Source organism: Eschrichtius robustus, chromosome 11 (genome assembly GCF_028021215.1).
Source record: "Eschrichtius robustus isolate mEscRob2 chromosome 11, mEscRob2.pri, whole genome shotgun sequence".
NCBI classification, from domain to species: domain Eukaryota; kingdom Metazoa; phylum Chordata; class Mammalia; order Artiodactyla; family Eschrichtiidae; genus Eschrichtius; species Eschrichtius robustus.
The window spans coordinates 19,343,008-19,366,023 of record NC_090834.1 but is presented as its reverse complement, the minus strand read 5'-3'; the positions used below and the strand labels follow the sequence as shown (position 1 = coordinate 19,366,023).

At 36.4% G+C, this 23,016-nt stretch overlaps 1 protein-coding gene across 1 annotated transcript in view; it reads right to left on the bottom strand.

Annotated features, from left to right (window-relative positions):
* Positions 1-23,016, bottom strand: part of CUL5 (cullin 5) — a 99,627-nt gene that overhangs the window by 45,221 nt on the left and 31,390 nt on the right. Inside the window, exons 3-7 of the mRNA XM_068555696.1 lie at positions 17,816-17,915; positions 10,027-10,203; positions 7,675-7,816; positions 6,119-6,264; positions 5,956-6,036 (exon numbers count right to left, since the gene is read on the bottom strand). Coding sequence (XP_068411797.1) covers positions 5,956-6,036; positions 6,119-6,264; positions 7,675-7,816; positions 10,027-10,203; positions 17,816-17,915 — 646 coding nt within the window. The remainder of the gene's footprint in view (positions 1-5,955; positions 6,037-6,118; positions 6,265-7,674; positions 7,817-10,026; positions 10,204-17,815; positions 17,916-23,016) is intronic.

Sequence of the window (23,016 nt, the reverse complement as noted above, 5' to 3'; positions counted from 1 at the left end):
CGGGTTCAAGCCCTGGTCTGGGAAGATCCCACATGCCGCGGAGCAACTGGGCCCGTGAGCCGCAATTACTGAGCCTGCGCATCTGGAGCCTGTGCTCCGCAACGAGAGGCCGCGATAGTAAGAGGCCTGCGCACCGCGATGAAGAGTGGCCCCCACTTGCCATGACTGGAGAAAGCCCTCACATAGAAACGAAGACCCAACACAGCCATAAATAAATAAATAAATAAATTAAAAAAAAAAACAAACCAGCTCTTGGTTTTAATAATCTTTTAATTTGGTTTTTTTTAATCTTTATTTTTTTTCCTCTATGATCTTTATATTTCTTTCCTTCTCCTGACTTTAGGCTTTGTTTGCTCTTCTTTTTCTAATTCTTTTAGGTGGTAGGTTAGGTTGAGATTTTTCTTGTTTCTTGAGGAAGTCCTGAAGTTGCTATGAACGTCCCTCTTAGAACTGCTTTTGCTGCATCCCATTGATTTTGGAAAGCGGTGTTTCCATTTTCATTTGTCCAGAGGTATTTTCTGATTTCCTCTTTGAGTTTCATCATTGACTCACTGGATTTTTAGCAGCATGTTGTTTAGTCTCCACATGTTTGTTATTTATCCACTTTTCTTTCTATGATTGATTTCTAGTTTCACACTGTTGTGATTAGAAAAAACTCTTGATGTAATTTCTATCCTCTTAAATTTGTTAAGTCTTGTTTTGTGACCTAGTATGTGACCTATCCTGGAAAGTGTTCCATGCGCACTTGAAAAGAATGTTTATTCTGCCCTTTTTTTTGGATGGAATGTCCCGTTGATAACAATTAAATCCAACTCATCTATTCTGCCATTCAGGATCTCTGCTGCCTTATTGTCTGTCTGGATGACATGACCACTGATGTCAGTGGGGTCCTACTATTACTGTATTAACTGTCAATTTCTCCCTTTATATCTGTATTTACTTTATACTTAGGTGTTCCTGGATTGGGTGCACATATGTTAACAAGTATAATATCCTCTTCTTGTATCAATTCCTTTATCATAATATACTGCCCTTCTTTGTCATTCATCATGGCCTTTAATTTTTTCTGAAATGAGTATTGCTACCCCTGCTTTCTTGTCATTTCTGTTTGCATGAAATAACTTATCCCATATCTACTTTCAGTCTGTGTGTCCTTCATCCTAAAGGGAGTCTCTTGTAGCCAGCATACTTAAGGGTCTTGTTTTTTTATCCAATTAACCTCCCTATGTCTTTTTTTTTTTTTAATTTATTTATGGCTGTGTTGGGTCTTCATTGCTGTGCACAGGGTTTCTCTAGTTGCAGTGAGCAGGGGCTACTCTTCGTTGCGGTGTGAGGGCTTCTCATTGCAGTGGCTTCTCTTGTTGCAGAGCATGGGCTCTAGGCACACAGGCTTCAGTAGCTGTGGCACATGGGCTCAATAGTTGTGGCACATGGGCTTAGCTGCTCCACAGCATGTGGGATCCTACTGGACCAGAGCTCAAACCCATGTCCCCTGCACCAGCAGGCAGATTATTAACCACTGCACCACCAGGGAAATCCCATCCCTCCCTATGTCTTTTGATCAGTGCATTTAGTCCACTGACATATAAAGTAATTATTGGTATGTGTTTACTTATGGCCCTTTTATTCCCTGTTTTCCAGTTGTTCTTGTAGTTCTTCTCTGTTCATTTCATCTTCTTTTTGTTTCTTCTATTGTAATACCACACCACTTAATTACAGAGAATTTATATAGTATGTTTTAATGTCTGGTAGGGCTAGTTCTCTTCAAAGTTTTTATTTTCCAGTGTTTTCCTGGCCATTCTTACATGTTTATTTTTCCACATGAACTTATTTTCAACTTGTCTAATTTCAATAAACAGTTGTTGGTATTTTTATTGGAATTACAGGAAATATATAAATTAATTTAGAGAAGAACTGATATCTGTATCTTTCAAGTCATAGAATTTAAGAATAAGAGATATCTTTCCATTTTTTCAAGTCTACATCTGTGTCTTTGGAGTGCCTAAAACTTTTCCTCTTACAGGTTTCACACATTTCTTACTAGATTTTTCCCAAGTATTTAATTTTCTTTGTTACTACTATAAGTAAGGTTTACCCTAACCTTATATCCTCTGTTTATTATTTGTGTATATGAAGACTGATATTTGTATGTTAATTTTATATCCTGCCACTTTCCTGAATTACTTTACTGTTTGAGTTTTATCATCGACTGTGGAGTTTTCCAGACAAAGTACTATCATATCATCTCTAAAATGAGACAGTTTTCCTTTTGGCTTACCCATTCTATGCCTCTAATTGATTTCTGTAGTTTAACTGCATGGGCTAATACTTCTAATGTGCTGTTCAACAGAAGTAGAAATAGTGGGTGTCCTTGCCTTGTTTATGATCTTCATGGAAATGCCTCTAATGATTCTCCATAAAATAAGATGGCTTTAGGGCTAAGGTAGATAATTCCTGATAATATTCTTAATAAAAGAAAAATAAGTGAGTACTTTCTTAGCATCATAAAATGCATACATCATGCCAGAAAGAAGCATCATGCTTAATGGTGCTTTAGAAGCACCATTTAGAAGCACTCCTATCAAACACTGAAAGAAGACAAGGATCCCCAATATTATTAACATTTTTCTAAAATAAACCATTAACAGATTTAATCAACTGAAGGAAATAAGAGATATTAATATTAGAAAGAAAGATATAATCAGATGTTTAGAATACCCAAAAGAACAAAATAAAACTCTTATAAACAAGGAAGGAATTCAGTAAGCTGCTAAGCACTATATGAACATTACTTGAAATGTATATTTGGCCTTTATTAGGCCTGGCCTCACAACTGGGTACTACTTAGGTGAGACTTGCTCTATTATACAGAACACTGGCCCAGAAATTTGTTTTCCTATGATACTGAAAAGTAATCAGGTTTAGAAGATTAAGATCAAGACTTACAACATTCAAAAAAGGTAAGTGATAAATCATAATAATTTCCTAATTTTCAGAGAAAACACAAATGTCGAAAATGTACATACTTTAAGATTAAATTCTGGTGTGCATCATTTGTGTAGCCCCATATGAGCTGACAGGTAACTGTCTTCCACTAGTAATAGCCTAATAGGTAAGTACAGACGAAAACTAGTATCAATAAAGCATTAAGATATAGCATAGCATGTTCTGATGGCTGATAATTCCTGTAAGACAGAATTTAGAGCAGTAAGTCTGCTCTGAATAATTTTCAATTATGGAAGTGACTTTTCTTAGTAACTATTCAAATAATACTGTTCATACTTTATGCATATTAAATTAGAACCCCAGACTTGGTGATTTTTTGGTTTACTGTTCCTTCCATTACAACATACTTCACTTTAACACACCATTTCTCTTTGGAAACAGAAACTGTAAATTAACAAATATATAACAAATATTATGTACATAGTATAATAGCCTTAGCTCAGTAAGGTATATAATACAGTAATGTATCTGCATTAAGCCTTAAATTACCAATGTTAGTTAATTCTATAGTTTTCATACTTAATGTCTTCTCTGCACCAAATTTTGCTGTACAAACTATATAGTGGTCACTGATTAATATTAATCTATGTTCTTAAGAGATAGGAAAGTGATAACCTTTGGAAAAAAAGATGGTAATAATACTTTGGAGGGAGCATGATGGAAGGTTTCTTACTTGCTGATAATTCTTTTTCTGGTAATTTCACAGGTATGTTCACTTTGTGATAACTCACTTATACTTGAGATTTTTGTACACTTTTCTGTATATATGTTATACTTCAATCAAAATAGTTGATTTAAGAAAAATAAGCAGACAATCAAAACCAACCATACAAACAGACCTCTTACTTCCCCAATAAAGCACAATTTCTTTGCAAGCACATTATATTGCACTTAGGGTCTTTGTTGAAACAAAACAAAAACTTATCTTTAAACTCTAGAATCATTCAGCTTGGTAAGATGTTCACACTTGGTATCCATGGAAGAGCAAATTCACATCTTCTATTTCAAGTTTTTCCCAAAATGTGTGTGTGTATTTTAAAGTAGAAAGGGAGACTTAACTGTTCTATACAAGTTTTCATGTGTATTTATCTCTACCTTTCTCATTCTTTTTCTTGCTCTCTCCTATTCACTGTATTAGTTGGACCTCTATAGTTGAATTTCTTTAAGTTTACTAAAAATATGACACAACTAAGATGTATAAAATAGAGTATAAGAATAGAAGAACAACTCTATCTTACAAACTTACAACATCCCCATCCAGGTGGTACAGGCACACCACAATCAACTCAAAATATTCAAATCCCTCTAACTAAACTCATCTTTCTCCCTCACTACAAAGATTTATTCTTATACCTGATCTTCCCGCAGCAGCACAATTCTCCCAAGCCAAAACCTTAGAAACTCTGTTGACTCAATTCTCTCCAATATCAGCCCCATTCATATTACAATGTTCCACCTCTGGGAAGTCTGTCTCTACCCTCTCTTTCCATTCCCACTGCTATAACCCTATCTGGCACTCCTAATACCTTGCTTGAATTATTGCAAAAGCCTCCCACTTTCTATTCCAAGCTATTCCCCACTCCAATTTTTAAAAATTTATTTATTTGGCTGTGCGGGTCTTAGTTGCGGCACGCAGGATCTTCAGTTGTGGCATGAGTGATCTAGTTCCCTGACCAGGGATCGAACCCAGGCCCCATGCATTGGGAGCACAGAGTCTTAGCCACTGGACCACCAGGTAAGTCCCCCCAATTCCAATTAATCTTTCATACTGACACTAGATTAATTTTTCTGATGGATAAGTTTGAGCGTAGCATTATTTGTTTAAAAAATATTCAATGGCCTCCCTACCTTCTGAATGAAGTTCAAGTCTGGCTTTAAATCTCTATAGAGAACTTCTATAAGCAACCACTAAATTTGCCCCCTTCTCTGGCCAATATCAGAGTTATTTGAAAGAGTATATATACTGCACATAATAAAAAGCAAAACAAGCAAAAAAGGGAAAAAAGACCCAACTCAGTCCAATTTCTGAATAAATAAACATGACTATCACTCACGATGGAAGAAGCCAAAGAAAAATCAGAAGTAAGAAAAAAAGAAATCCCATCCATAGTTGAAAAATGTCTGGTTGTAAGCAAACTGGAATGTTACTTCTTTGAATGTGAATCTAAATCTAGTTTGTATGTTCCAAAGATTGAAAGGAACTGGAAGAAATATTATTGCTATATTTGAGCAATTTCTAACACTCTATCTAAACTTGATTCTTAAATTCCTTAACAGAGCACACTAAGGTCGTCATCCATGTAAAAGAAAACACCAGAATAGACACTGTAGCATGGCTACTACCTCTGATCATTTCTTTCTTTTAATGAGGAACTTACAACATAAAATAAATAAAAACTATTTAAAAGACTGATGTTCTCTTATCAAGTAATTAATATTCTATCTCACGACAAGAAAAGTTTGGAAACACCCTCCCATAACAAGAAGAAATATCCCCTAGTAGTAATGGTTTGGTGCTCATTCATTCAGTGTTCGCAGCCACTATTTTACAGAATGTAATTCCCATCAATATTGAGAATCAACTGTATCTCTCAGGAGCATACTCTACTTGATACCTGAAAATCCCTAATATGGTTAACTTTAGGTAGGCACAAAAAACATAATAGGAGATTGATTAAAAATTAAGTACATTAAATATAGAAAAGTCTAGAGTAGGGATGGCAAACAGATTTTATCTTGCACATTAGCTCTGAAGAACAAGGAGTTCTGAGTAAGGTGCCTTCTGAAGTTGTGCTTTGGTTCACTGGGAACGAGTACTAAAATCAGTTAGTAATATTGGTCACAGAAATGAGAAAGGATAAATAATGTTACTTGCTTCATGAATATACCACCCCTGGGCTACTGTACTTCAAATAATCTCAAAGAATAAACAATTACAAAATTACTTACTGCTTCAACAGAGTTACATTCTCGCCTTGTTTCTAAATAACGTAGGGCTCGTTTTTCTTCTTCTTTTAATTTAGCATCTGCCTGTCCAGAAGCAAAATAGCAATCATTTTAAGAAAATCAAGAAAATAGCTCAAATTACCACATATACTAAGTTCTCACTTACATATTTCATATAATTCTGTACACCATTTTGTTGTAAATACGAGGGTGCCTGTGTTCTATAAAATCTCTCTGTTGAATCCAAGTATGCCTTCTCAAAATTGTCCCTATAAATTTGAAGCTTATCCTCTGGATTAGAACAAAGGTTAACTGAAAAACAGAAAATAAAATTTTACTCTAATTATGATTCAAATCAGTATTTTGAGTACAATAAATGAAATAACAAATATTGAGGAGTTATGTTCAAGGAACTGTGACAATGCTCAAGAGAACATAAAGCCATAAAAGACAAAATCCTTCTCTGTAAGAAACTTAAAAAGATAACAATACAGAGTAGTAAAGTGACAAATAGTATAGATAATATGAACTATTTTATTTTTGAATAGGAAAGGGACTGACTTCAAACTGGATGATCAAGAAACCATTCACAGAAAAGATGAGATTTGAATTGAGTCTTTAGGAACAAAGTAGGATTTACACTGATTAGTAAAGGAAGTAAATATTCAGAAGTAGAACAACACAAGATCAAATCGAGGTGTAACAACCAGGTTGTCTGCGTGGATTGTAAGGTTAATAGAAGATAAGGTAGAATAGTAAGTTAGGAATGGTTATGGAGAACCTCAAATCTCTGGCTAAGTAACCTGAATTTAGCATGGCCTACCACTAAATGGGTAAGAAAAACACCAATAAAATTATACTTAAAAATTAATCTTGTGAAAGTATAAGGGCTAAATGATAGCAATAACATCACTATAAGAAGACTGTTTCAAAAGTCTAGAAGTAGAATTCAAAGAAGTCTTAACTGGTGGCAGCTGAAATAAAAAGGAATAAATTTCAGGGACACAGCTAATGAGAATCTAGACTTGATACCTAAAGAAACATAATGGCAATGGAGAAAGCAAGTCAAAGATAAATAAAGGTTCATTTATATAAAACTTTCTTATCGGCAACTATTTTGTGTCAGGCATTCTATGTCCAGTAAAGATACAGTGTCAAGTACACAGTTAAATACACTGAAGTATTATGACAGGGAAGCACAGGTACTATGAAGCACCTAACCTACTCTGGGAATTAGGAAAGGCCTCCACGAGGAAACAGAGGATGAGGATGAGTTAGCAAATAAAAGAGGAGGAAAAGTATTCTGGTCAGAGGAAACAGCACATTTGATTGAATGAAAAATGAGAGTATCACTATCAGACACTGAAAAGTTTAGAAATTCCAGAATGTACACATGGAATTAACTGATGTCCTAAAAATATAAGTACAAAACCAGTTACCTTTCATAAGCTAGAGACTCAAATCTACATTTCTCTAATATAGGTTGCTAAAAAGATTCACTAGCCAAGCAATGAGTGAAATGGAGAAAATAAATATTAACCACACGAATATGAACTTTTGTAGTTTTCATTAAAACAGAGTATCTTTTGTGTACTCTTAATTTCATGTGGCACTAAAAGTAGATGTGACTATATTCTAATAAACCTAACTTTGATACTACTATTCTATAACTGTCTTAATTTCCATGAAAAGGAAATTTGATCATAAAGGTTCAGAACATACCATAGGATTCTCTTACGCCAATGACAAGCTGAGAATCAAAAGCTTCTCCTAATCTTTCAGCATGTACCAGCTTCATTGCACTATCTTGAAGTCTGTTCTTTATATTTGAAAAGATTGACTCATTCCATGTATCAAGCATGAGCTAGGAAAAAAAGAATAAAATATACCATCATTTCAATTATTAATATACCAAGTACCATAAATATACACAAAAACTTTTAAGTACAAATGCTAAAAAAGGAAATTCTTAGACCTACATTCACTTGAATACTACAGGAAAGCAACATATTTATTTATTTATGTATTTTTATTTTTGGCTGCTTTGGGTCTTCATTGTTGCATGCAGGCTTTCTCTAGTTGTGGTGAGCGGGGGTTACTCTTCATTGCAGTGTGTGGGCTTCTCACTGCGGTGGCTTCTCTTGTTGCGGAGCACGGGCCGGGCGCACTGGGCTTCAGTAGTTGCAGCATGCGGGCTCAGTAGTTGCGGCACTCAGGCCCTAGAGCACAAGGGCTTCAGTAGTTGTGGTGCATGGGCTCAGCAGTTGCGGCACGTGAGCTCTAGGGTGCGCAGGCTTCAGTAGTTGTGGGACGCAGACTCAGTAGTTATGGCTTGTGGGCTCTAGAGTGCAGTCTCAGTAGTTGTGGTGCAAGGGCTTAGTTGCTCTGTGGCAGGTGGGATTTTCCTGGACCAGGGATCAACCCGTGTCCCCTGCACTGGCAGGGGGATTCTTAAGCACCGCGCCACCAAGGAAGTCCCAGGAAAGCAGTATATTTAAATTTGGTAACTATCATGTGGTAAATACTGACAAAAGAACAAGTGTTTCAGAATCAAACACAAATGGATTTGAATTCCAGCTGTTACTTATTTGCCTGCTTTCTCATCTGTAAAATAGTGAAAATAACAGTACAAATTTCAAGTGGTTGTTGTAAAAATTAAATATGGTAATACATGGAAAACGTTGCTTTCCCTATAGTTCCAAGGTTGTATTTCAGAGATACTGATGTGTGTTTGGGATGGTCATATGCATGTTTGTACAAATATGATAAATGTGAAAAGGACCAAATAAAAATATGTTTGATAATGAATCTCAAGAAGAAAAGAATATACAAATCCACCCTATGGATGTTCTGTTTAAATGATGAAAATGGCATATACATATTCATGAATATGCTGTCAGCATTAGTACAAATTTTAAGGCTGGGAAGGGGCAACAAGGTCCAAGCCACTATTTATTTATTTTTTTAATTTTAATTAATTCATTAATTTATTTATTTTTGGTTGTGTTGGGTCTTCACTTCTGTGCGAGGGCTTTCTCCAGTTGCGGCGAGCGGGGGCCACTCTTCATCGTGGTGCGCGGGCCTCTCACTGTCGTGGCCTCTCCCGTTGCGGAGCACAGGCTCCAGACGTGCAGGCTCAGTAGTTGTGGCTCATGAGCTTAGTTGCTCCGCGGCATGTGGGATCTTCCCAGACCAGGGCTCGAACCCATGTCCCCTGCATTGGCAGGCAGATTCTCAAGCACTGCGCCACCAGGGAAGCCCCAGCCACTATTTAAATGCCTGAGCTGATTGCTAGAACCATCACAGCAAGCAGCAAGCTGTTCAAAGTTCAAACAGCATTTTTTACTTTTCAAATCTGTGGTTCCATTTGATTCTCACAAGTAGAAATACATTTGTGTGTATGTATGTGTGTATATATATATATATACACATATTTATGAATATGAAAAATGAGGACAGCAAGGTTAGGGCATTATTGACTGAAGAACTGAAAGGGAAACCTGGGACTCTTCAATTTCAGAGCTGAGTTCTTTCCATTAATTCATGAGTTGTTACTGGGCACAGAGCTTTTAACTAGAAACTATGCAAAATATGAAAATAAACATGGTACATAACTGAGTTTATAATAACTAGAATTAAGTAAAAAAAATGATAAAGATGACAGCAGTTTAGCCACAATTAAACACAAAGATACCAGAAGGTAACCTAATAAGGAAAGACTTTTTGAACAGAAAAAAAGTAATTGAATTTATAGAAAGGTAAAAGTACAGAGAAAGAATAATGAAATAAAATTATGAAGATAAAACTAGGAAAAGGAGAAAGTGAAAAGGAAAGGCAAATGAGGTAGTGTTTGAAGACACAGATTTACAGCTTAAGACCACATAAAAGATGAAAGAGAACTGAAGCTACAAAAAGACGAAAGAAAACTAATATTATTCAATAAAACCCGGCAAAAGCTGAAAAGGAATTTATATGTGAAGTAGAAAAACCCATTTCAGTGTAAATTTCTTTCGAAAGTCTTCAACTCACCCTATTTCTGAAGAACATTAAGGAAAAATGGGAAAACTGACTTACCTTTCGAACAATACTGTCTTCTACATTTGATTTTTTATTGCTGCCCTGTTTACCCATTAAAGTAATCTCTAGTTGACAGAAAGGCTTCGGTAAAATATCACACTGCGTAAAGAATTTTCGCCATTCAACAATATAAGCTTTTAGCAAAGCTGTATCATCTTGATGGCTCAGTACTCGCTGAAAAAAAAAAAAAGAATCATACCAATTTTAAATAAATACAGGTGCTTTAAAGAATAATGGAACATATTCATGCCATAAATTTAAAATATTTTATTTACTGTATAACCTATATTATACCCAAAAGAAATTAAAACATATATATAATCAAAGAGAAATTAAAACTTGTTCACATAGCCTTACTGTAATGAACATTTCACAATATATACATATATTGAATCACCATGTTGTACACCTGAAACCAATAAAATGTTATATGTCAACTATACTTCAATTTAAAAAAACCCTATATCCTTTAGCTAATACTCTCCTACCCTCCTTCCTTCCTAGTTCTCCCCTCCCTGCCCAGACCTAAGCAACCACTAATCTATTTTCTGTGTCTATGTATCTGCCTATTCTGGACTTTCATAAGAATGAGATTACATAATATGTAGACTTTTATGACTGACTCCTTTTATATGGCACAGTTTTTCAGGGCTCGTCCAAGTTGTAGTATATGTCAGTACTTTATTCTGTTTTATTGCTAAATACTATTCCATTTTATGGACATACCACACTTTTTTTATCTGTTTGTCCACTGATGAACATTTGGGTCATTTCCACCTTTGGCTATCATGAATAATGCTGCTATAAACATCTGTGTACAAAAAAAAAACCCACAAAAAACATGTGCACACTCACCAAAAAGGGGACACAAATAACTAAAATCAAAGATAAAAGAGGAGACATTACAACTGATACCACAGATATACAAAGGATCATGAGAGACTACTACAAACAATTAAACACCAACAAATCTGACAACCTATAAGAAATGGATAAACTCCTGGAAACATATAATCAACCAAAACTCAATGGTGAAGGAAAAAAAAATCTGATAGACAGATTACTGGTAAGTTATCAAGACTGAATTCATAATCAAAAAATTCCCAACAAATGAAAGTCCAGGATCAGATGGCTTCACTGGTGAATCTTACCAAACATTTAAAGCAGAACTAATACCAATCCTTCTTAAACTCTTCCAAAAAACAGGGAACACTTCCAAACTCATTTTATAAGGTTAGCATTACCCTGATACCAAAATCAGACAAGGATGCCACAAAAAAAGAAAATTACAAGCCAGAATCCCTAATGAATGCAGCTGCAAAAATTCTGAAAAAAAATACTAGCAAGCCAAATTCTACAGCACATTAAAAGGATCATACACCATGATCAAGTGGGATTTACTCCAGGGATGCAAGGATGGGTCAACATTCACTAATTAATCAGTGTGATACACCACATTAACAGAATGACTAAAAATCATATGATCATCTCCACAGATGCAGAAAAAGGATTTGACAAAATGCAATATCTATTTATGATTAAGAACTCTCAAAAATGTAGGTATAGAGGGAATGTATCCCAATGTAATAAAGGCCATATATGACAAGCTCACAGCTAACATCATATTCAATGGTGAAAAGCTGAAAGCTTTTCTTCTAAGATCTGGAATAAGACAAGGATGCCTACTCTCACCACTCCTATTCAAAACAGTACTTGAAATCTTGTCCAGAGCAATTAGGCAAGAAACAGAAATAAAAGGCACCCAAATTGGAAAGAAAGGAATAAAACTGTCACTATTTGCAGGTGACATGATATTATATACAGAAAAACACTAAAGACTCCACCAAAAAATAACAAATGAATTAAGTAAAGTTGCAGGATAGAAAAATCAATATACAAAAATCTGTTGAGTTTCTATACACTAATAACAAACTACCAAAAAGAGAAATTAGGCGGAAAAAATCTTGTTTAAAATCACATCAAAAAGAATAAAATACCTAAGAATAAATTTAACTATGGAGGTGAAAGACCTACACTGAAACACTGATGAAAGAAACTGAATAAGACACAAACAAATGAAAAGATACTCTGTGCTCACAGACTGTTACAATGCTATTGTTAAAATGTCCACACTGGGACCTCCCTGGTGGTCCAGTGGGTAAGACTCCACGCTCCCAATGCAGGGGGCCCAGGTTCGATCCCTGGTCGGGGAACTAGATCCCGCATGTATACCACAACTAAGAGTTTGCATGCCACAACTCAGAAGTCCACACGTCGCAACGAAGATCCCACATGCCGAAACTAAGATCCAGGGCAGCCAAAATAAATATAAATAAATAAATAAATAAAATGTCCACACTACTCAAAGTAGTACAGATTCAGTGCAATCCCTATCAAAATTCCAATGACATTTTTCACAGAAATAGAACCAAGAATCCTAAAATTTGTATGGAACCATAAAAGACCCCGCATAGCCAAAGCAGTCTTGAGAAATAAGAACAAAGCTGGAGGCATCATGCTTCCTGATTTCAAATTATATTACAAAGCTAGTAATCAAAACAGTATGGTATTGGCATAAAAACAGACCACACAAATCAACGGAACAAAACAGAAAGCTCAGAAATAAACCCACGCATATTTGGTCAATTAGTTTATGACAGAGGAGTCAAAATATATGTGGGGAAAGAATAGTCTCTTCAATAAATGGTGTTAGGAAAACTGGACAGCCACATGCAAAAGAATGAAACTAGACCACTATCTTACAAAAATTAACTCAAAATGAATTAAAGACTTGAACATAAGACCTGAAACCATAAAACTTCTAAAAGAAAACATAGGTAGTAAATTCCTTGACACCAGTCTTGGTGATGATCTTTTGGATTTGACACCAAAAGCAAAGGTACAAAAGCAAAAATAAACAAATGGGACTACATCAAACGAAAAAGCTTCTGCACATCAAAGGAACCATTAACAAAACAAAAGGCAACCTATGGGAGAAAATATTTGCAAATCATATATCTGATGTGGAGTTAATATGCAAAGTATATATAAAGAACTCACACAACTCAATAGCAAAAAAAAAAAAAAACTGATTAAAAATGAACAGAGGGGGAGTTCCCTGGTGGTGCAGTGGTTGAGAATCTGCCTGCCAATGCAGGGGACATGGGTTCGAGCACTGGTCTGGGAAGATCCCACATGCCGCGGAGCCACTAGGCCCGTGAGCCACAACTACTGAGCCTGCGCGTCTGGCGCCTGAGCTCTGCAACAAGAGGCCACGATAGTGAGAGGCCTGCGCACCGTGATGAAAAGTGGCCCCCGCTTGCCGCAACTAGAGAAAGCCCTCGCACAGAAACAAAGACCCAACACAGCCAAAAATAAAATACAAAAATAAATTAATTAATTAAATTTAAAAAAAAAATGAACAGAGGGACTTCCCTGGTGGCACAGTGGTTAAGAATCCACCTGCTCATGCAGGGGACATGGGTTTGATCCCTGGTCTGGGAAGAACTCACATGCCATGGAGCAACTAAGACCCTGTGCCACAACTACTGAGCCTGTGCTCTAGAGCCCGTGAGCCACAACTACTGAAGCCCGTGCGCTTAGAGCCTGTGCTCCACAACAAGAGAAGCCACTGCAATGAGAAGCCCGCGCACCGCAACGAAGAGTAGCCCCTGCTCGTCACATCTAGAGAAAGCCCACGCTCAGCAACGAAGACACAATGCAGCCAAAAGTAAATAAATAAATAAACTAATTTTTTAAAAAAAGAGCAGAGGATCTGAATAGACATTTTCCCAAAGACACAGAGATGGCCAACAGGTACATGAAAAGATGCTCAACATCACTAATCACCAGAAAAATACAAGTCAAAACCACAAGGAGATATCACCCCATCCCTGTTAGAATGGCTATTATCAAAAAGACAACAAATAAGTGTTGTTGAGGATGTGGAGAAAGGAAACCCTTGTACACTGTTGGTGGGAATGTAAATTGGTGCAGCCACTACAGAAAACCGCATGGGGTTCCTCAAAAAATTAAAAATAGAATTACCATATTTTCCAGCAATTCCACTTTTTGGTATCTATCCAAAGAAAACAAAAACACTAATTCAAAATGATATATGTACCCCCATGTTCACTTCAGCATTACCTACAACAGCCAAGACATGGAAACAACCTAAATGTCCAACAACGGATGAACTGATAAAGAAAATGTGGTATATAGACACAATAGAATATCATTTAGCCATCCAAAAGAATGAAATCTTGCCATCTGTGACAACATGGTTGGATACCTTGAGAGCATTACGCTTAGTGAAATAAGTCAGACAGAGAAAGACAAATAAATACCTTATGATCTCACTTACATGTGGAATCAAAAACCAAACCCCAAAAAACCCAACCAAAAAAAACCCCAAGCTCACAGATACAGAGAACAGATTGGTGATTGCCAGGCAGGGGGATGGGGAGGAGAGGGGTCAAAATGGGTGAAGGGGGTCAAAAGGTACAAACTTCCAGTTATAAAAATAAATTAGGGGGACTTCCCTGGTGGCACAGTGGTTAAGAATCCACCTGCCAATGCAGGGGACACAGGTTCGAGCCCTGGTCTGGGAAGATCCCACATGCCGCGGAGCAACTAAGCCCATGCGACACAACTACTGAGCCTGCGCTCTAGAGCCCACAAGCCACAACTACTGAGCCTGCATGCCACAACTACTGAAGCCCGTGTGCCTAGAGTCCATGCTCTACAACAAGAGAAGCTACCAGGCACAATGAGAATGAGAAGCCCATGCACCACAACAAAGAGTAGCCCCTGCTCTCCACAACTAGAGAAAAGCCCACACGCAGCAATGAAGACCCGATGCAGCCAAAAATAAATAAATAAATAAATTTAAAAAATTAAAAAGTCACAGAGGTGTAATGTACAGCATGGTGACTACAGTTAATATTATTGTAGTACACATTTGAAAGCTGCTTAGAAGAGTAAATCTTAAAAGTTCTCATCACAAGAAAAAAAATTTGTAACTACGTATGGTGACGGATGTGAAAGTAGACTTACTGTGGTGATCATTTTGCAGTATATACAAATATTGAATCATTATGTCGTACACCTGAAACTAGTATAATGTTATGTGTCAATTATACCTAAAACAAAACTTGTGCACAAATGTTCATAGCAGCATTATTCAAAACAGACAAAAAGTAGTGAGAACCCAATGTCTATCAATGACAAATAGGTAAACAAAATACAGCATAGTCATACAATGGAATATTATTCTGCCATAAGAAGGAATGAAATAGTGCTAAATGCTACAATATAGATGAACCTTGAAAACATTATCCCAAGTGAAAGAAGTCAGTCATAAAAGGCCACATATAGTAGGATTCCATTTATAGGAAATGTCCAGAATAAACAAATCCATAGGGAAAGTAGATTAGTGTTTGCCAAAGTGGGGGGGGGGGGGTCATGTGGAAGTAACTGCTAATGGGTACAGAGTTTCTATCTGGGCTGATGAAAATGTTCTAAAATTAGTGGGCGATGGTTGTACAACTTTATGAATATACTAAAACACACAGAATTATACACTTTTTAAAAGCGTGAATGCTTTGGTATGTAAATTATATCTCAATTTTTTTTTTTTAAAAAGATTCTGGTCTATTTCTCCACCACTGGACTTTAGCTGGTCCTATGACTAACTCTGACCAACAAAATGCTGTAGATGTGACATTGTGAGACTACTGAGCCAAGACCTGAAGAGATTTGCAAGATTACACTATCACCTCAAAGACTGGCTTCCTTGAGAACAAGAAACCATGTGAGGGGGAAAAAGCCCCAGAGGGAAGCCAGGACAGTACCCAACACCAGGAATACGAGAAAAGCTCTCTTAGACCATCCAGTCCCTGCAGAGCCTTCCTGCTGCCATATTAATAAGCCAGGCAAAATCAGGTGAGCCTAGCCCAAATTGCTAAGCCACAGAATTATGTATTGGGTTGGCCAAAAAGTTTGTTCAGGTTTTTCCATACGCTGTTACGGGAAACCTGAATGAACTTTTTGGCCAACCCAATACAAATAGAAGGGTTACATTAATCTTAAAATAAAAACAAAACAAAAAAAACAAGAAAAAAATTCAATATCCTAATAACTTTCCAAGCATTGCATATTTATTTTTATTTCTCCTTTTTGTCATTTTAAATAATGCTATAATAAACATTTTAATGCTCACTGTCCTATTTGGGAGGTTTGGTCCTTCCTAACAGGATAAACTCAATTACTCTAGTAATTGACTAGTAAACTCACGAAGCTGGATCTTCTTAAAAGTTTTAAAAGGTTTTAAAATTATACACCCATGTCTGGCACTGCCAGCCCTGCAATTTAACTGCTCTGAATTAGTGGCACTAAATCCCATCCTCGAGTTCTTGCTAAGGTCTACATTCCAAACTTTCCTGGATCGTTCCAAACATCATTCCAAACCCTGAACATACTTTGCTTTCTAGTGTGAAGTATATTTCTAAATATTTCTAAGATGATTCTTTATGAGCCCATTTCCAGAAACTAAAGAATAATGCTCTATCAATTTGAAATAAACATAATTTATCTTCACCAAAAGTCATAAACAGGTAAGCTGATATGCTTTCCAATGCAAGCAGAAACTGTTTTCCTAAATCAGTTCTAGAAAAATGTATGTTTTGATTAAACTGTGATATTGAAACATTTAATTTTTCTAAGCAAACCTGATGATTTATTTTCATTAAAAGATAATTTCCTAAAAAAAAAAAGATAATTTCCTTATAAAACTCTAATTTTTAAAAAATCATTGATCAAGACAGCAGAATTAATGGTGTCATCAAAAAAACATTTCATTTTGTAAGTAATATCCAATGCGACATCATTCTTATTTTATCATGGTAGTGGCTACTAACAGAATTAAATATATACCAATCACATATTCAATTTCAGTATCTTCCTTTAAGTTATATATTCATTTTTAATTTCCAACTGCTAACACATTAATATTCAACAAGATTTCTAACAGACTTTTACTAATGTTGTACAGGACAATGATGTAAAAATTCAAATAAAGAATAAATTCTAGCTCTCTAGTTTTCAAACTTCATTTTATAGAAAGGAAAATAATCTCATGTCTTTAGGCCCTTCTTCAAAGTGGTAAAGGATGCATTAGTGATGCCAGAGTTGATCTGAAATAATACTTTACCTCTGCATTAATTTTTCCCAAAAGACAAAGGTGTTAATAAAGACAAAAACAAAACTAGTTCTTGCATAACTGACCTAATGCCTAAATGAGCTCTATCTTCATTTCAATATTAAACAGTTATACATATCATCAACTCAAGAGTGCTGAATTTCAGCTCAGCAGCAGCAATGCAAAGGACAGTCCAAAAATTATACAGTCGGAGAAGTATTTAGAACTGAAGAAAATTGCTGTCAGCTTGAAAAGAGGTATTAATTGTGAGGAAAAAAAAGATTTATGTGAACTGATGTGTGGCCAAAAAATAATGGTGGTGGGGATTTCTAAAGAATGTATTAAAAATGAAATTCTTTTTATAGCACCTTTTAACTGAGGATAATAATATATTCTTTTGAAAGAAATGTCAGTGAGGTGGGGGGGAAAACAACAAATGACAATCACTTCATTAAAAAATTTATTTAGCAAGTGTGTCAAAAGTTAATGTGATATTTTAAAATTACTTCAGGAAGTCCTACATTCAAAATCAGAAAATATGATATTCTCTGAGTAAAGTCTTAAACAATATATAGATGCAAAACTTACTGCCTGTGCTTGCTTAATAAACTCAAGAATATCTTCTTTTAAAGCCTGATGAATTTTTGCTGGGCCTTTATCATCCCAGAGACAGACTGCATGTACATCCCTGTAAAAATAAAGCAGGTAAACAAACATTAACACTGGAAAAAGAACAAAGACAGAACTCTGTTCTGTTTCAATACAGTTTCCATGGACCATGCTAAGGGTGCTTGAATCCATTCACATGAACCAAGCATTCTTTGTAAGCTGTCTCATATACAAACATTTGTTTCTATTTTCTTTGTCATTGCTTTCCTTAAATCTTTGCCACTTACTGATTAAATTTTTAAATTATAAAAGGATCTCCCAATCAGACTCCCAAAGTTAAATACTATCAATATTTTCTTGTGCAAAGACAAGTATAAATCCTTTAATATATAACACAATATATATAAACTATCCTTTTTTAGAAAATTTGTAATTTAAATACCATTACAGCAAAATTCCTAGTTTCCCCCATACATTCATCACATTTACACATCAATTACCACTGTGCCTCCTTTATTTAAAATAAACAGAAACAAAAGCTCTTTAAACTATAAAGCTGACATATTTTACCCAAAGGTCATTCATTATAGAAATATATTTAATATTAATACATGTTCACAGAGTGAATTTTTTAATTAATATATTGTAGAGCAAGGAAACATAACAAAAGGATAGAGTCTTATACTGGGGATTCTTTTATTCAAAAAATGTTCCCGAGTACTTTATAGAGCCCCTACCATAAAAAATGTCAAAAAAACCAAAAAATATCTCTAGAATTGTAACATTATAACAATGGCCAAATAGTCTGTTTTACATTCAGATTCTTAGGGACATAATTATAATCCAAAGTTCTGTCTGCATATTAATTTGAACTTACTTTCATCATTTGTTAAATTCAGCTTAATAGTGGTATCTGGCCCAAAGCAGATGTAGTTAAGCACACAAATATTTGTTAAATAACAAGATAATAGGTAACAGCTAACTGCTTACTATATGCCAAATACTGTTCTAAGCTGTTTTAACTCACTTAACCTTCACAGCAACCCTGAAGTAGTACTATTTTATTGCCATTTTACAGATGGGGAAACTGAGGCAAAGAAAGGTTAAGTAACATTCCCAAGATTACCCAGCTAGTATATGGCAATTACACAGGCAATTGGGCTCTAGAGCCCACATCAAACCATTTCCCTTAATTTACTCTTGCACCCCTCTAATCCATCCAACAATAGCTAACGTGATCATCATAAAACTCAAATTTGCATCTTACTGCCTCTATATTTAAAATCCTCCAACGGTTTCCCATTGCTCTTTGAATAACGTACAAAATGGTTAATTGACCCCTGTAATACCTCTGCAATCTCACCTCATGGCTACAGAAATCTAGAGTCTAAAAGAAGAAACTGACACAAAAATAGATTGATTATATTTCAATATGTTTACGACTACTAAGCCTATAAACATAAGATGGTTTAGGAACCCAAGGAGGAGGAAAGGATGGAAGTGACAGGTAAAGAGAAAAAGGGAAGACTCCCTGGAAGAGTTAATTCTTAAGCTTATCTCAAAGATCAAGTAGGATTTTGCCAGGCTAAAGAGGGTAGGGGAAGGATATTTTATGAAGTCACAATGTGAGTAAAGAACTGTAGATCACTAGGGTGTATGCAGTGAACTATTAACAAATCAATGTGGCTTGGCTGACAAGTGTGAAGTGGGGAGTGATAAGCAAGAAACTGGGCAAACTAACCCTTTTATAATTCAATCACAGTCCTATTGTATCCATCAGCTAAATGTCTCTCCAATTTGGACATTTCCATCCATCACCACTACCACAGTCAAAATTACCAACATCTCTTACTTAATTTACTATAACACAAACTAGCATGTATTGACTGCTTACGATGTACCAAGCACTTCATACATATTGACCCATGCAGTGGTTTAGGCTTTCCAAAAAAGAGATGGGATCAGACATGCAAGAGATTTATTGAGGGTAATGCCTGTGAGGGACAATGGGGAGTGAGCTACAGGAAGCTGGGCAAAAGATAAGCCCATAATGCTGGTCTGATCCCTGTAGGGAAGAGTAGGAAGGATGAAGGTTGGGTAGCAAGAGTCTTAGACTACACGGCAGTTCTAAGAAAGTTTGGTAAAGCTATTTAAGAGTTTTAGAGCAAAAGTCACCCAGCAGAGGAGTTCCATACCTCCCCAAAATAGGACTACCTTAGTATCCCTGCCTACTCAAACCCACTGCAGGTACATGTCAGAAGGGCTCAAACGTGACTTGAGTCTCATAAGGCAAGAGGGAATGGTGTTGAGTTGGGTACCCAGCAAAGAGTCAAACTTGTGATCAATACATCTTCTCCAGCTCCCTTTCCTCAACCTCCAGGTGCTCCTATATGCTGTTACATCATGGAAGAATATCTTCAATACACTCTTATTTGAAACACAACACTTCTCACCACCACACAATAGAACATGTCAAGTCTCCTGGTCAACTTTCATATACATTTTGAGGAATATATTATAATACACTTGAGGACTGGATGATGATAATACCCTTAAAGACCTCTATGTTCCTCTCCCTAATCCTACTCTCTCATCCATCCCCAGAAGTAACGAAGCCTGAATCTGTCATTTTATTTTCAAGTTTTACAACATACTACGAGGGTTTCTGAACGTTACAGAAATTATATCAAATAATAATTTTTTCAAATAATTGTTTTACTCAACACGTTTCTACTATTTACTCATATAGGTGGATGTAGTTCTCGTTCATGCACTTTACCTTTTATATAAAATGGCACTTCAACATAAAAGGGAAGGAGTAATGGATGAGCAATAAATATCTGAAATTAAATCTGGATAAGAACACAGGCTCTTGGAATACATAACTAAGTGTTTTCAAAAAGAGACATGCTGTTAAGGGAAATTCTTTTCATTTATTAATTTTTTAATATTTATTTATGTATTTATTTATTTGGCTGCGCCAGGTCTTAGTTGCAGCACACTGGATCTTCGTTGCCATGTGCAGGATCTTCGATGTGGCATGCGGGATCTAGTTCCCTGACCAGGGTTCAAACCCGGGCCCTCTGAATTGGGAGCGTGGAATCTTAACCACTGGACCACCAGGGAAGTCCCAGGGAATTCTTTTTACTTTTTATTTTATTTATTTATGTTTTTAATATTCTGTTTATTTACTTATTTTGGCTGCGTTGGGTCTTCATTGCTGCGCACAGGCTTCTCATTGCGGTGGCTTCTCTGGTTGTGGAGCACAGGCTCTAGGTGCACAGCTTCAGTAGTTGTGGCTCACGGGCTCTAGAGTGCATGCTCAGTAGTTATGGCACATGGGCTTAGTTGCTCCACGGCACGTGGGATCTTCCCGGACCAGGGCTCAAATCCGTGTACCCCTGCATTGGCAGGCAGATTCTTAACAACTGCGCCACCAGGGAAGTCCCCCAGGGAATTCTTTTTAAATACTTAACTATATTAGAAAAATCAAGGGGTTGGGGAGTGGAAGAATGATGAAGTAAAAACTTTTTAGGGGCTTCCCTGGTGGCGCAGTGGTTGAGAATCTGCCTGCCAATGCAGGGGATACGGGTTCGAGCCCTGGTCTGGGAAGATCCCACATGCCGCGGAGCAACTAGGCCCGTGAGCCACAGTTACTGAGCCTGCGCGTCTGGAGCCTGTGCTCTGCAACAAGAGAGGCCGTGGTAATGAGAGGCCCGCGCACCGCGATGAAGAGTGTCCCCCACTTGCGGCAACTAGAGAAAGCCCTCGCACAGAAACGAAGGCCCAACACAGCCATAATAAAATAAATTTAAAAAAAAAAAGAATGAATGAAGAAAATATTAAAAAAAAAAAAAAAACTTTTTAAAGGTTTCAAGAGGACAGACAGAAGGGATGAGAGAAGAAGAGGTAAGAAGTATTCCAAAGGTTTCAACTTTCTCAAGTTAAACAGGAAGTAAAAGAGAAATAGTGTGACCCTGGTGCAAAAAATAGGTATTCTGGGGACCTCCCTGGTGGTCCAGTGGTAAAGAATCTGCCTTCCAGCGCAGGAGACGCAGGTTCAATCCCTGGTCGGGGAACTTAGATCCCACAAGCCGTATGGCACAGCCAAAAAAAAAAAATACAATTAATGGCTATGATTTATTAGGTAGAGATTCTTGCAACTCACAAAAAGATAATTTTTTCCTAAGAGCACATGCATACATACAAAATTTTAAAAAGATAATTTTATAGGCTATTTCTCTGATTATAATCCATAAATAAATAATTAAAATTTTCACTATCTAGAAATTTAAGCTCCTAGATAATGCATGGATCAAAGGAAAACAAAAAACAAAAAGAAAAATTACTAACAATCAAGAAAGAAATAAAGGGACTTCCCTAGTGGCGCAGTAGTTAAGAATCCACCTGCCAATGCAGGGGACGCGGGTTCGAGCCCTGGTCCAGGAAGATCCCACATTCCACAGAGTAACTAAGCCCGTGCGCCACAACTACTGAGCCTGAGCTCTAAAGCCCAAGAGCCATAACTACTGAGCCTATGCAATACAACTACTGAAGCCCACGCGCCCTAGAGCCCACGTGCCGCAACTACTGAAGCCTGCACGCTCTGGGGCCTGCGTGCTGCAACTACTGAGCCCGCATGCCTAGAGCTATGCTCCACAACAAGAGAAGCCACTGCAACAAGAGAAGCCACGCCAATGAGAAGCCCACGCACCACAACAAAGAGTAGCCCCTGCTCGCCACAACTAGAGATAACCCATGCACAGCAACAAAGACCCAACACAGCCAAAAACTAAATTAAAATTTTTTTAAAAATAGAATCTGTAAGAAAGAAATAAAAAGGAAAACCCTGAATACCACAGAAACTATCGTGACAATAAAAGCAATATTAAGAAAAAAATGTGTAGCTTGAAAGCTTTCATTGTAAAGAAAAATATTAAAAAGAATTTTAAAATTAAGAATTCAATAAAAGAACTAAGAAATCAGACAAAGGATAAAATAAATCAAAGAGATCAGGAAGAAAACACTGATAAGGAAGCAAATTATAAACATAATAATAAACAAAAATGGAATAAATATTCTTCTTTCCAAATAACTAATTTTTACCTTTTTTCTTTTCTCTATTCACAATTATTTTGTATTTCATTAATTTTGTCTTTTGTCTTTCCTTCCTTCTACTT